Source organism: Anser cygnoides, chromosome Z, assembly GCF_040182565.1.
Source record: "Anser cygnoides isolate HZ-2024a breed goose chromosome Z, Taihu_goose_T2T_genome, whole genome shotgun sequence".
In the NCBI taxonomy this organism is placed as follows: domain Eukaryota; kingdom Metazoa; phylum Chordata; class Aves; order Anseriformes; family Anatidae; genus Anser; species Anser cygnoides.
Window position 1 is genome coordinate 10998741 of NC_089912.1, and position 15740 is coordinate 11014480.

A 15740-nucleotide genomic window follows, 5' to 3' on the forward strand; every position below is an offset into this window, starting at 1 on the left:
GCCGCCTCCCAGCCTCCTCTTCTCCAGACCAGACAACCCAGGTGTCCTCAGTCTCGCCCACACGACGTGCCTTTGGACCAGCAATGTCGAATTTGATTCACTGTTATTTTCCCAATCACATAGTTTTTCTGGAAACTTGGTATTCTCGTTTGAAAAGCCTTCTCAAGATCTTTAACAGACTTTCATCCCTCAGTATGCAAAGATGCAAAACTGATGGCTAGTCTTTTCTTTTTTTTTCCATATAAAATAGCGTTTTAAGGACCAGCCTATGTGCAGCTGACCACGCCTGGTGGCAGATGAACCATGCGCCAGGCAGATGAACATCTCGCGTTTCCCTCCGGCTGGTTTCTGTTGTACAACTACAATATGGTATCACTTCAGCCTGTCAAAATCTTATCAAAATCAAAACGAACTCTGCGTGCGTGTGTGTGTGTATTCACTACACTGCCAGATTCTAAGGAGAAGGTGGAAGAGGAACTGAAAATGCAATGTCAGAATTTCGATAAACAGAGCTCGTCTGCCGTGAAAGCAATTGGAAAGAATTAGACCAAAAATCGTGGGCTTGAATTTCATCCAAGGCTCATTTGGCAGCAACGTATGGCTTCAGCGGAGGCGGAAAAGGGGCTGGAATCCACCACTTGACCAGGCTGACACTTGTTTACAAGAGCAGGCTCACAACTGTCACGAGAGCTAACAGTTTCTCATGGTAATCAGAGGACTGCTTTCATTAAAAGGCATTTTTAGCATGCTCCGCAACAGCTCGCGCAGGCTTGGCTAATCACTAGATCTGTTACCAACAGGAACATTTGGGTACGGCGCATTCCCTCTTACCCCTCGCCTTCACAGTTGGCAGGCTGCTACAGGAGGTGTAACTGAGGGAGATCATTTCTTTTTAGCTCTATCAAGTTGTTGTTGGCTTTTTTTTTTTTTTAAATTAAAATTAATGAGAAGACACTAAAGAAAGAGTGTTCAAGATTTTTTTTTTTACTTTTTTTTTTTTTTAATGCGTCAAGCTGATAAGTGATCATCTGTTCAGAACAAGACACTAGAAGTTTGGCACCTCCTGTCTACCACAACATACTGATTCCTTCTACAGAAGGCACTAAATACTGGCTTAAAACAGGAAACGAACAGCAGAACGCGGAGTTTTACCATGACACACACACAAAAAAATCTGTCAACTGGCACAGCTCCTTAGTACAGTTTTCAGTTAACTACAACGGTGGTGATTATAGCAGCAATGGTTAGCATTTCTACAAGTACCACATAAATGTATAGATGTCAGAACGCCTAGAAAACATGCAAAATCTCAACAGCAACGTCACAGAATCACACGATGCATAGAAATATTATTCTTATTTGGCAAAACAGTGAATCTTTTAACAAATACTTTTTTTTTTTTTTATAAAACGAAAAAAAAGAATTAACAAAAACTACCTTTTTACAAACTTTTCTTAAAAAAAGCTGAGTTGTCCTTATAATTCAGGCAGTTACAAAAGTCGTTACGTGGAAGTTAGCCGTAGAGACAGGTTCAGCTCTGAGTATGGACAGGTTGGCCACTTAGGAGAATTCCCAGACGATGCTATGTGTTGGTTATGGGTTGTATTGGTTAGGTTCGAGCAAAACACGTTTTTGAACTCCTGTTTTGGGAGAAACAGTACTAATCTTGTCAATTTTCAAAATGGGAGAAAACACATTCACATTAAAAGATTAGAAAGATTAAACATTGCATGCAGGGAAAGATAAAAGCCTTACTTTTTTTTTCCCTAGCACCAGTCACCATGATAGCAAGGGTTGTCATAGCAAAAATACTGTTCAAAGGCAGAATTAAAGTCAGCAGATAATTAAAACAAACGGAAATGGTTTTATAATTCCAGTGTAAAACAAAGTAGGATATTAAAGGACAGCTTAAAGATGAGGATTATGCTTGCCTTCTTCAGAAAAAAAAAAAAAAAAAAAGAAAGGAAAAAAGAGAGAGAGAGAGAAAGAGAAAAACTTTTATTGCATTTGCCAGGCTTTCCCAGTGCCTTTCACCCTTAGATATCCTGCCCTCTTCTGTCTCGAGTAACTTGGTCTGCTCCGGCAGGTCTCAAGATGACCCCAAGACACGCAGATAGATGAGTCCTGTCCAGCAGCAGCACCACCAGGTCGCAGGCGCTGCTGTTGGGCTCCCACCGCTTCTCCCCGTGCCAGTGTTCAGGCTCTTGTAACACATTTCATGCCACAATCTGCCTGCATGTCTGAGCGCTGTGGGTATTTCTGCACCCGCATTTCACACCCACCCCACTCCATCCCAGCCCCGTGCAGAGGAGCCCAGTCTTGACGCAGGACCCGAACCATAAGCAAGGGCATTAAATGCTTGATAGTAAAGAAGGGAAGGGGGAATTTTGGCAGGAGCAGACCCGGGACTAAAGGCTACCCATGACTGAGGCCAACTGAGAACATGCTGTAACGATGCAGAGGACAATCTCAGCAGGATTACAGCCTTCAGATAGCAGATCAGATTTTAGCAGTGAGGAATGCTAGAAAGTCTTCTCTGTTCACAAAAAGGACAGCTGAAATGGCAGAGATACTGTCTATAAAATTAACGTCGATATTTCATTTTTCTAGCACAATACAATACTTTTGTCCAAAACATTTTGCATTTTCTTGATTCTTTTCCCCTCGCGTGGCTGTTTGGTTATTTGCTTGACATTTATGGACTGTATAAAACAGTGCTAACCAAAAAGCCCAAAGGCTGGAATTCCCCAAGCAATGTGAAAGAGCTAAACACCTCTTCCTGTTCTCACTGAAACTCTACCCCGCTGAATTTCGATGCTAGCACCTACCTCACCAGGCTCTTAAAAAATCCCAAACACTGTGATCTTCTATTAATTACAACAGATCAAATGAAAATCTGAAAAGGTGCTGATTTTTTCAGACACTAGTGACTGCTGTGTAATGAATGCTGAGCACCAGAGTAGAAGATTAGGTAGAAGTGTCCTAATCCCTTTGAAACAGTAAGTCCATTTCCAACGCACAGACAGCTTATTTAATGGCATTTTCATAATAAAACAAATAGAATTTCACCTGTATTACCAACCAACATTTACCAATTCAGTGAGAAAACAGAGAAAATAAATTCCTCCCTTGAGACACAGACTCCAGAGACTATGTTAAAACCCATCAGTTCACATAACAAGCAAATTTTGTGCCAAACATATTTTTTTCCCCCATCAGATTAGGAGTTAAAGCTTTAGACATCCCCACTGCTTTGAACATGTTCCAGTGAATGGCTATTGTCAAACTTTCCAGCAAGCTCGCAGACGCCTCTAAGCCGTGGAGCTTTGTGACTTTGACGCTGTAAATGCCTCTCTGCTGGTTTTGGGAAGAGATGAGGTGCTGGAGCTCCGCAGGGCCTCGCCAGAGGCCGTGCAGCGGGGAGGATGTGGCTGGCACTCGCTTTGCACCGGTGGAGCTGGCAGCTCTGGGAAACCCGGCTTCTCCTCGGAAGGACAACTCCATCAGCTGCAAAAGAGGTGGAGCAGAGGGGAGAACCAGCCCCCGTGTCCCCATCGGCCCCCAGCCTTCCAAACCCCTCGAGGAGGTATGGCACAGCCTTGTGTGTCAGTCATACACCGTCCATCACGCACCACGGGGCCGGTGCCATCGTGTAGCTGTGCTCAGAGCCTTCCCCTGCGTGGCTCACCAACACGGTATGGGTGGCCGTGTCCAGCTGGCCAAGGGCTCCTGGTTTTCGGAGGGTGGTGCAGCGTGCAGAGCCAGCAGATGTGCTGGGAGACACCAGCCGAGGTGGCACTGCTCCTGACCAGCGAGGCAGGCCGGGCACGTGGGGACCATCACCAGAAAGCGCAGTCCGAGCTCTTCTGCTGTGAAGATAGCCATACCTTGTGGTGGCCTGCCTCCTCTCCATGCTCCTCCTCAGCAGAGCATACAGATTCAGCACATACACGAAAGCACGGAAATAAAAGGAAAAAAAAAACATCCCCTCTCTTAAGAACAAGGACAGCAACTCACGTTAGGCAAAACAACCACCTCACCACATGAACGTCTAACAAAGAATCCTCGTTAAAAAGTGCAGATCCACTGCCAGCCGCACGTAACAGCGCACAGCTGAATCCCCCTCTAGCCTCGCATGGAGGCGCGAATTGGCTCATTTCAGGCAAATCAAACCACGGCTCTGTGTCCCGTCGGCACTCCTCCTCCCCATACATTCACGTGGCCTTTGAGAGTTCCAGGGAGCTCCCGCTTCCCCCTCGCCTGCACCACCTAAAATGATTTGATTTCCACTACGGAGCGAGCCCAGGATTTAGGTGCTGCCGAGGAGCGGTCACCTTGCTCCTCTTCAAGGATGTCAGCAGAGGCCAAACAGGGCACAGACGTGGGACTGGCCCTCGACACACCACTGAATGTCACCTCACTTCGCGATTTGAAAGCACTCCCACAGAAAGCAGAGAAGAAGAGTGTCCAGAGAGGAGAGACGCCAGGCTGCGGAGTGCTGGTGTGCGGTATCCCACCTACCACGCGTACCCGAAGCGAGGCAGCCTGCCCTGAGCGCGTTATCCCCAAAGCACAAGGTCACTTGGTAGCAGGGAGGGAACTGTGGGCCAGGAGCTGCCCTGCACTGAGCAGTCCTCTTCCCCTCGTGTCACAAACGCTGGGAGAGGGGAACAGTAGAGGAACAGAGGGACGGTGAAAGGGACGCCAGGGATGGGGGGGACCAGTCAGTCAGTCACAGTCGCGTGCAGCTTATGGTCAGGAGGAATAATCAGCCCACGCACCACGCGTGCTAGTCATGTCAGTCAATGCACTTATGGCAGGTACACAAAGACAGAGGGAAAAAGGGTAAAATACGAGCTGGGCAGGAAGGAAACCTAGTGCAACAGGAGTTTCAGTTTCCTTTACGGCTGCCCCCATCCTCAGGGCAGCCCAGGCTCTGGAGTGACACAACACCTGCTCTTCCTGATCTGCACCTTCACACCACACATCGCTCGCGCGAGCGGTGGTGGGAGATGCAGCCACAAAACGTGCGACAAAAGCACACGCAGCAGTACAACCTGCTGCTTGAATCTCTTTTTTCTACTCACCTTTCTAAGAGAAATAAGAGGGCAACTACACTATAGACTGAATACCAGTGACCAGCAGCTTCTAAAAGTAAAAACACAAAATAGCTCGAAGGTGTTGATATTCTTCACAAAGGAGAATGTGCATCAGGGACACTATTTCCATTGTTAGATTGTCCTATATTTCAATAGCATGGGTGCTATCATAGAATTATTGCACTATGTAAATGAACAAGGTATGTGCCGTTGCTTTAGATATGCCTTGTAATTTAGTCTACATGGCAGCCCACAACAGTATTTCATTCTCCTGCACTTAAATATACATTTTGTTGCATAAATTTGTATTTGAAAATGGAACAGGCAGTTTGCAACACCCAGATATCACAGATTTCAGTACCAACTACTGGCATGGACAGAATTACATTGTGCAAACCCACAGTACCATAAACACATGCACGAACGATTAATGAAACTGAGCTGAAGCCTGCTGTCAGCTTTTCCCAGATAAATGTGCAACCACGTGAGCAGACATGCACATGCGCTGTGCCCAGCCGCATCCTGATCAAGGCAGCAGTGCCCATGTGTCACCCCCATGCTCCCTGACTCTTGGCTCAGCGCCACGAGCAGGCCACTTGGGAAGGAGAGCAGTAAAACCAGCACAGACCCATGCACACAGCCTGCAGGCCTTCGCATCGGCACTCTGCCTCTTTCCTAGGGGACACAGAGAGTACAAGGCTAAACTGCGCTCTTGGAAGCACTGATCGCATCTCTCAAGAGCTGGTAGATGGTTCTGAAGGCAACCAACACGTCTGCAAACCATACAGAAGGCTCTCCATCTGTGTTATCCCTTTGGTGGGTTTCTAAAGCTGCAATAGATGCAATCTAATGACTTTGATGCTGACAGGGAATGTCTTCCTCTGTCTCTCCTGCTGGCTCTGAACACTAATTTTTGAGCAGACTCAACTCAGTAATCTGTCAGAAAACTATCTGATTTTCCCCTTTCTGTGCTATACTTCCTGCTGGGCTAGCTAGCTGAAATGACTCATCGAAGAGGTCCAACACCAGATTAAAGAAAAGTGAATGGCAGAAAAAAAAAGGAAGGGCAAGAGGAAGGAGAAAGCAGAGCCCCGTTTTGGAGACGGCTACCCCATGTTGTGAAAACCACAGCCCATACTGTGGGGCCCAAATTCAGCTTTTACATCAGAGCAGAATTTAGTCAGGAGCACCACCAGCCACCTGCAGCACATCTCTGCAAGAGACCCTCCCGGCCGCCAGCAGGGCAGGAGCAGAGCAGTGTGTAGCGAGCTGCTCTTTTGATTTCAGGGTGAGGTACCGGGTACCAAGAGCCAGGGTAGGGCACCCCAGTCCTTTGCTAATGCAGAGAGGAAGGCCTGTGAGAGTGCAGCACCACCCTCTGACCATGCTGCTATGGCTTTTCACCAAGGAATATCCACACCACCGCGGTGAGCGTGTAACTAACTTACTGGTGGAGCAGGTTTTGACACCCTCAGAGTACGGGGAGACAATTACAAGCAAATGAATTGTCGTCTGTCAGCAGCAGCACAGCAACTGGGACACCTACGCTCCTGCCAACAAGAGACAAAGACATGGCAGTAGTTCAAATCAGAAGTCGCTCTCCCAGTGGGTTAACAACACTCCCCGGAGCTTAATACAGACGGCAATTCATTAGGCCGTCGTCACTTAACTCCTTGCAACTGTCCACAAATGAAGACTGGGTAACGCGTTGTGCTAAACGCCCTTCAGACCTAATGTATCTATTCTGGGAGTATGATATTATTTGGGTATCATATTCTGGCCATATGTCTTTAACTGCTTCAACAAGTAGTCTATTTGGGGCCGCCCGGTCAGAATTCGCCAGGCAATCTGCCATCAGCGTGAACTGGAGGCTGGCATTAGTGCAGATGCCACGAAGCAGAAAACATACGCTCTGTAACGCCGAGGCTGTAAGCATACGTACCCCACACCTTGTCACCCAACCAGACACTAAAGCTGCCGACATGCCCTGCAAGGCCGAGGTTATCAGAGACATTGCCTCAGCACGACAAGGCACTAACACGAGCCATCCTAATACTGTATAAAACAACTCCGACAATACATGGAGCCGGGAACCCAAAATCTGGTTGTAAGGTCTGGTTTCGTGCTTTGTAGGGCTTGAGGAGCGACACGGGACAGCCACGCCATGGGGTCGCTTCTTTCCCTTTCAAGCTCAAGTGCTGAGATGAGCAACGATGTGAGGGAACTGAGAGCAAAACCTGACCAAGCAGCTGGGCCCCTCAGCTGGCACCACCAGCGAGTACCTTGGCATGGCACCCAGCACCAACCAAGACCAGCTGCCCAAGTCCTTGGCCCCCCAGGGCAACGAGATCCCACGGACAGTGACAACAGCCCTGCAAATGGCCGGGCTGACGACAACCCAGGCCCTGGTCACCAAGGCTGTGTACCAGCTTTGTTATGTGTGGAGCACACTGGGGCCTGAGTCCGGCTGTGTCACCTGCAAGGAGCTGGGTGGGAGGCCAGATGCTCATTAGAGAGGAAATCTCCATTCTTAGACCTTCCGTGGACCATCTGCTACCCACCCCTGCCCAAAATGGACCTTCAATAAGGCTTACGTGAGGTACAGGCAGTCTGCCACCTCCTTCACGTGACAGGAACGTCTCATCCTAGCAGCACCGAACACAAGTGCTACATGGCACCAGGTGTGTTATTTTTATTTCTTTCTGCTACTTTTGTTTCACCCTTTCTTTGGAATAAGTTATGATTAAAGTCACTGCACTGTTGCAGATTTAAAGAATGTAAAGGGTATGAAGGAATGTAAACGAATGAAAGCAAACAAGCGTAAGGGAACAGAAAAGCAAAACCAAAACAAGTCCTCAGTAACAGTTTGACCCACCCAACATCCATGGGAAGTCAGGTGAGGCTGAGTCCTTCACGGATTTCAGAGGACACCAGACCACCCCGGCGGACTTGTCTACAGACTCGTCACATCTCTAGAATATCCTAGTGGAACATTTCCATCTGAAATGTTGAATAAGCTAGGGTGAATTACTTGAGAGATACTGTACGTCAATTTAAAGGTCAAGAACTATAACGGTTTACCGAAATATTTGTTAGTGTTTTTCCTGTACTCAAAAAACAGTTACTTTGCAAAGTCAAATGTTGGGACAATAGCATTCATTATTTCAAGGCTTTAAGGACCAAATTCTGCCTTCAGAGTCAAACACACATTTTCCATTGTCTGCAATGGAAATAGATTATGTGTAGGTGATTTCAAATCGTTTTCCAGTGCTTAAAACTATTCAGATTTTTCATTCTCTGAAGTAAATATCAAACTATCCTTATACTTCCTATGTTATTTTTTGTGGATTTCAAGTGATGGCTTAAGACATATTTAATGCATTTTCTCTGTATAGTTTGAAATAAGATTATGGATTTTTCTGAACTGTTGCATTCCCCAGAATACTGAAAGAGTGGCTCCAAATCAGTAGATTTTACATTAAGTATACACAGTGACAAAATACTAATGACCAGTGCTTAAAGAGTTAAAATTATTTGTACGACTGCTTTTGCCATTATGCTTCTGCTTATTGTTGAAAATAATAGTACCTTTTAGTCTAAAGACCAGTGACATTTTGATCACAAAAAATCATCAACAGAAACAAAAGCTGAAAATAGCTTTTAGCTGACTTCAGGATTTTTCTTTTCCATCAGGCATAAAGCCTCAGGAAACAAAATTAAAAAAAAAAAAAAGAAGGTAAAAATTGTTGTTAATGCTTTCACAAACTTACATTGTTGTATCTCTTATTTCCTTGTCTTGCTAATCAGGAACAAGCCAGCAGGTAAGGAGCAGCAGCCAGTAATACATTTGTCTCTACTCTAGGAGGCCATGTTAAAATAAGAAGTCAAAAAAATGCTTTAAAATAGAATTGCTACATAAGCCTCCCTGGGGATCTACAGTCACCGATGTGTGCATGTTAAAAATGGTATTTCCAGTCTATCTTGTGTTGCCTGAGAACCACTTTTGTCCTTTTAAAATCTGCAATTATATTATAACCCATAAGTAACTTTCATTTTTGTATTAACACTATAAATACTATGTTAGTAATACTAAACTATTTCTATTGACTTATTCGTAAAAAGAAAAATATATTATATATTTATATATTTTTATAAAGTGAATTAACACTGGAGAGAGGGCTATGGGAGAATAGTGTACAATCACAGTTGATGCGTATTATTGGGCACAAATTCAATGCTTGAAACAAACTGGAAAAGAAAAATCTGTCCAGGTCATACCCCTCTTCAAGCTGTGTCAGAGGAAGAGTCATAGGACGCTGACACTATGAAGTTGCCAGTATTGGAGTGGCTTGCCATGGACTGGGCAGCCTGCTGGCTCAAGTTATTGCAGATCAGCACAAGCTGGTTGCTCTGCGCTTCTGACAACGTGCTACAGCTCTGGTAGACGCTGAAGTTGGTCTTCCTGCCGGGGATGTTGCCCTTCTCGCACATCGTCTTTACCATCTTGGCAAGCTTGTTCTTCCCCAGGGCTTGGCAGTTGTACCAGTGAAGAGCAGCCAAGTTGACGACGGGTTTGATGGAGAGGTAAAAAGGCGCATCCTCGTAGCGCATGGCTGGAGGCCGCCTCTGGGCATACTCCTTGTAGTCTTGCACGGGGCAGGTCTGCGGCGAGTGCTGGGTGGCGTACACCCGCGAGTCCGTCCCGCCTCTCTTGCTCTTGGCGTTGACGTCTCCGTTGTCCGGTCCCATCCACTCCAGGTACTCCAGCCCCGTCTCTGTCACCCGCAGCCGGATGTCTCCCCACTTGAGGGTGGACCCATGAAAACCTGTGCAGTGTCCGAAGGCCTTAGTGTTGTTCAGCCAGACAAGGTTCAGGAGCCCTTCGGGATTGTACCGGCTCAACAAGCCTCTTTTGCGCAGGATAAGTTCATCAGCAAAGGTGAGCTTCATGGATTTGTGTGGCTTGTTTCCTTTTCCTTTACACCTCAGCTCTATCTGCTTTTGCTTTAGAGCCTCCTGGGACCTTTTGAACTCCTTATCCCTGGTAATACTGTAACCATACCTGTGCTCTTTGAGATACCGCTCTAGCCCACACTGATAGTTGGCCAGGCTGTTCGGCTCGTATTCAGACCCATCCTTCTGCCTGGCATCCACAAAGAAGGAAGCAAGATAGGCATCAAGCTCTTTGCAGGGGATGACGTAGATCTCTCGGGTCTCAGAAGGATACTTGGAGATGAGGAACTCGCGGAAATTGCGGAGAGCCGTCTGTGTGCTGCGAAAGGTCTTCTCGTTCTGCTCCCTGCTGAGCTCTGCTGCTCTCTCATCCTGGTCTGGAGGAGGGAGAAGGAGAAAGACAAAACAAAGCAGAAGAAGCAGTGAGTTTTCGCAACAAGCTTTTCCCCAAAATAAACTTCCTTTAAAAGGAGAGGAAAAAAAATAAAATTAATTGCACAAGGAGCACTGGAAAACATCATTACATACCTGTCATACGACTGAAAAGCCAACTTCAGTTTCACAAATGATGTTACCAGAGCATGGCACAAAACCAAAATGAGCTCTTCATGACACTGGTGCACAGTTCTGTGCATGGAAATTTGTGGAAAACAGTGGGATTAGAGGCAATCTACGTTTTACAACAAATGCAAGGTAGAAGGCTTTTCTGTGGATTCCAGTGCTGTGTGCAGGGCCTGTTCCAAGTAGTGAGCCCATTTGTGAATTGCCTCATTTGTGAAACCAGAGGTTGTACTGGTTCCGATTTTTTTTCTACAAAAAATAACTAAAGCCATTTTAAGTCATAACTTAAGCCATAAAAGTCATTTATCACATGACAATTATCTTTAATCAGACATTTTTAAAGAGCTAAACAAATATAGACAAGTGTACAGTACAAGGCAATGCAGCACATCCTAGGAAGGGAGTTAGGAGGTAAAAGTACCACAGAGCAATGTGTAATTTACAAATGTACACGAATAAAAAATAGATTATACTTCACATTAGAAGATATGGAATAAAACTGTCAGTACTTAACATGATTATATAGTCTCTCTACATAATCAAGCTGTACCTTGGCAGTAGAAGTGCAATTGTGACCGTTCCTTTTCATTTTGCAGAAAAAATCAAATTCAGGAAACAACCTTATATTGCTCCATAAAGCTATACTCAAATGTCCTTACAATCAGTGGCATATCAAAGCACAGTACTCAGCAAATATGGTTTTTAATGACAAATGATTTTTCAGTCTGATCATTAGCATAAAAGGAAAAGCTTTTTACTGTGAAGTGATGTGTGTATTTATGGACTGTTTTCTTGGCATATGGAAACTATCTGTACAAGGATGCAATTTTTACGCAGATAGGAGGAAGTGTCATTACAGACAGGACAAACTGTAATGGTTTTAGAAAGTGATGAGAAGCAAACGCAAAGAAGGAAAATTCCAATGATTTGACAATTCTCTGTACTTGTAAAGCAAACGTCCTTTTCCTCTCTCCCACTTAATAAGCAGAAGAGGGAAAAAAGCAAGTTCTTTTCTGCTCTATCTTACTGCAAACAAAACATACATTTTGGTGTCCCTTCACCTGACTTACAGCAAGAGGGAATCCTGGTGTCTGTGCTTCAGTGGCACCATGCAGCACTCACCAGGTGTTTCCCACCCCACATACACACCAGGAAGATGCATGAGACATGAGGTGTCATATATCCTTGCACTTTTCTTATAGTCTTACTTTGGTGTCTGTTGTTAGAGTCTAAGGAAGACAGATGCCCTCTTATTATGGTATAACCTGTCTTGGCCAGTAAAACAGTATGAACCAACCAACCAAAAATTATTGTTGTCATTGATTTACCGAACCAAACTATCCGTGGTACCCCTTCCTCGTAATAACGCAGTGGAACCTGCTGAAAGGGGTCCTCAAGCCCCTGGCAAAGTACAGAGAGATGCAGATCTGCAGCCAAGGCCCCTGGAGGCTTCTGCAGCCATGAAAAGCGTTGCCACAGGGCACTGAGGTTTGCTCTAACTGTGCTCAAGGGGAAGAAGAAAGCGTAACCAGTCTATTTCAGAAACTGGTTTTAATTTTCATGTCAGTATCAAAGAGCTCTGAGCAGCCTTCAGTGAAGTCTCTTGCTTCCAGCGATGGGTAGGTTAGATCATTTTGTTATGGCTAGCTGCAGACTGGAAATTAAGAGCCAGTGCTGTTTGAGGTTCAGAAACAAAACATTTACTCTGATACCTTGCTCACTGCACCCATCACCACTTATTACAGCACTGTGTAAGTAATCGGTTCTTTGACTGACAGCCCACATTTTAAGTAGTGTTTCAATATAAACAGCACATATAATGGTTTGGTTTTATACATGTCATCAATCAGCACTTCTTACAGGATGTCCTGTCACAACACAGCAGAGACACACAGTCAGTCATTTATGTTTTGGCATCTTTCCTTAATCTGCAAAGGAAATTGCCAGATCTGCAACCAACAGTTATAAAATCCATGCTGCATAAAGATCTCCTGAAGGTGCATGAGCAAAAACAGTGCCCCTGAAACACTGCATTCCCGCAGTGCTCTGGTGTGTTGCTCCACAAGGCAGGAGGGAAATGCTGAAGATAATGGGGTGAGGTTATCTGCCACCAGATTCGGGAGAGCTAGGTCAATTTTGACTGGGAATCCAGCCTGCAGTTGTAGTGAATTGTTATGTTCCTACAGGACTGCTCAAATATCACACATATCTCATGGCACGGGACTAAAGCAGTGAGCCAGTGAGACCCAGTGGACAGAGTCTGAGATAGCCAAAGTTATCAGACATCAGCTGAGCCACTGCCGGGATCTGCACGTGCTTTCCGTCTACAGCAAAAAGCAGACAACGCAGCTGAGCCTTACTTAAGTAAAAAAAAATGTTAGTAGCCTGTGTGACAGTTTAGGAAGGAGACCAAATTCTTCATATCATTAAAATCTTACTTCCACATTTAATCAACAAGATGTCATAGTGCTGAAAGAAAACATATTATCCGTCTCCAGTTACCACGGGGACACAAATTTTATCCAAACACCCTTTTAATATCACCAAACTCCATGTTTTCTGCTAATTTCATTATTTTATTCCCTATTATTGTGGTGATTGGCACTCAGCAGCTAACCACCACACAGCCACTTACTCTCTGTCCACACCCAGCAGGACAAGAAAGAGAATAGGAAGAGCAAAAGCAAGAAAATCTGTGAGTGGAGACAAGGTTGAATAAGTGTAGGAAAGAGGGGAAATAAAAAAACACTGAACAAGTGATCGATCCACCTCGCACAAGCAGACCAATGTCCAGCCAGTCTCTGAGCAATACCCACCTCCCCCCAAAACCCTCTCTTCAGTTCCTGCTGCTAAGCATCATGTCATACGGCACGGAACATCTCTTCGGTCAACCTGGTTGAGCCCTCCAGGCTGTGTCCTCCCCCGGCCTCTTGCCTACACTCAGACTAGCTGGCTGAAAAACGGGAAAGCCTTGATGCTGTGAAGAAAGTTAACACCATCCCAGCCAGACCCAGCATGACTGGGCCATTTGGATCACTAATGAAACTACAGCCCACCAACAGGCCTATCTTCCGTCATTTCCACATAACCCTTGCCAGGACAAGGAGATCACAAAAATTACTCCCTGGGTGCCGTCTGCAAACAGCTCTTGCAAAATGCTTACAATAAGCCCGTCCACTCTACACATCTCTTCTTTGCCTACAGGAAATAAGGTGAAACAGAATCGAAGCCATTGTCACAGTCTGGATGTTTGGCATTGACTGCTTCTCCTCTAGCCACATGGCCTTGCTATCTTGTCAGAGAAGGAGATTAGGTTTGTGTAATGTTATTTTGTTCCTTTACAAATCCATCCGGATTGATGGATAAAGAAAGACTAAATTGAAAGTAATTCAATCATTAGGAACGCAAGACTAAAAAGCATCTCAGCTGTCATCACAATGAATTTTTGAAAATATGTATGTTATGGTAAGGATCGAAGGGCATGGTAAGGACAAGCTGGGAGAACTGCTGAGGTACACGACTTCATCTCTGGGTTTGGGGATTAAAAGTGAATGGTCTTGTCCTGGTACAGGAGTGTTTCCAGTCTAACAGTTCCCAAAGGCTTTCTCGGTCTCACCTTGCTGCATCTTTCCGAGTAGAGATGAAAAGCTCTTTTGGCCAGGGCTTACCCTTTGGGGTATTTTTTCAGTGGTCCTTCTGGGAACTACTGAAAACATAGGTGGAGATCTACATTAGTCCCCTGACCACTGCAAACTTAAACCTTTTTCCTCTTGGGCATCCACTGCTCACATTATTATGAACTCCTCAGTGTGCATGGGTTCAAAAACTGGGTGAAAGCACAGAAAATAATTACAGAGTGTTCCTTAATACAAGACAATATCTCTAAACCAGAAACACCCTGATCTGCAAATCGCTCAGGACAGGAGAGTGGGGAGGTGTCATATATGCTTGCACTTTTCTTATAGTCTTACTTTGGTGTCTGTTTTTAGAGTCTAGGGAAGACGGATGCCCTCTTATTATGGTGTAACCTGTCTTGGCCAGTAAAACAGTCTGAACCAACCAACCAAAAATTATTGTTGTCATTGATTTACCAAACCAAGCTATCCGTAGTACCCCTTCCTTGTAATAATGCAACCTTTGGAGCTGGTAGTGCTGTTCCCCCTGTGTTACAGACCAGGAGAAGAAACTTAAAAAATAAGTTGACTTGGAGATGCATCTCCCAAGGTTCTGTCCCCCAGCTGCACCAGCACACAAAGGGTCTGATCCAAGCACCTGTAATTTCTATCTGATCCTGTATCAGAGTTTCATTTCCAAGAAAACTAGAACATGCTAGAAAAAGGCTGTAAATCCCACTTTGTTGTGGGATTGGGGTAAACTCCCAACTAAGAGTTAGACAAACTGGCTAAGTAGTTTAAGTGTCCCAGATACCTAAAGTGACTTGGCGGAGATCACACAGATGACCGAGTGGGAGCAGAGTGTCCCTGGCTAGCCCACAGCTGTGAGACAATCCTTCCCACAGAGCAACAGCTGTGGTCTGATCTTTTCATAATCTGATCTTAACGCAGCCAAGACTTAACGTTATCAGCAGAGTTATCAGACTCGGGGTTGTTTTTATTTCATCTCGCACACACCAACACACTCTGACTCACCACTTCTCACTGAAGAGGACATAACTTCCTCTGCAATTACGTATGGTGAGGGAGAAGCACTTGCTTTTGTTCTTCATGCCAGACCACTGCAGACTGTTAATGTTCAGAGGGGGTCTGTAACATTAGCGGGAGTCATGAGCCTGAGCTCACAGCCTCAAATTCCGCTTAAGGAAGTCAACAAGAACTCCAGCAATGTAGGTTTTTCAGATGGCAATCACACTACCAGCCAGTGTCTCCTCTGCCTGATTTGTGCTCTGACTAGAAAAATCTTTCTGGGGAAGACCCACTTTCACCAAAATGCTTTTATTCAGGTGAAAAAGCCCAGCACACAAAGGATGCCACGTATCTCCATGCTGGAGCTAAGCGCTCTCTCCCCAAGCACCAGCGCTTTGCAGGTCAGCTCCTGCCCCTACCCTGCAGTTATTGGAAAACAGTGGTGCTGTATCCACGGGCCAGAGCCATAAACAGCCCCCTAAAA

The 15740-nt window shown here is 45.3% G+C and overlaps 1 protein-coding gene across 2 annotated transcripts in view; it reads right to left on the minus strand.

Annotated features, from left to right (window-relative positions):
• Positions 1-240: 240 nt before the first annotated feature.
• Positions 241-15740, minus strand: part of KIAA1958 (KIAA1958 ortholog) — a 66062-nt gene continuing 50562 nt past the window's right edge. For both annotated transcript variants that reach the window (XM_066988194.1, XM_048051412.2), the window contains exon 3: positions 241-10429. In XM_066988194.1, the coding sequence (XP_066844295.1) occupies positions 9384-10429 (1046 nt within the window). In that variant the 3' untranslated portion in view covers positions 241-9383. The remainder of the gene's footprint in view (positions 10430-15740) is intronic.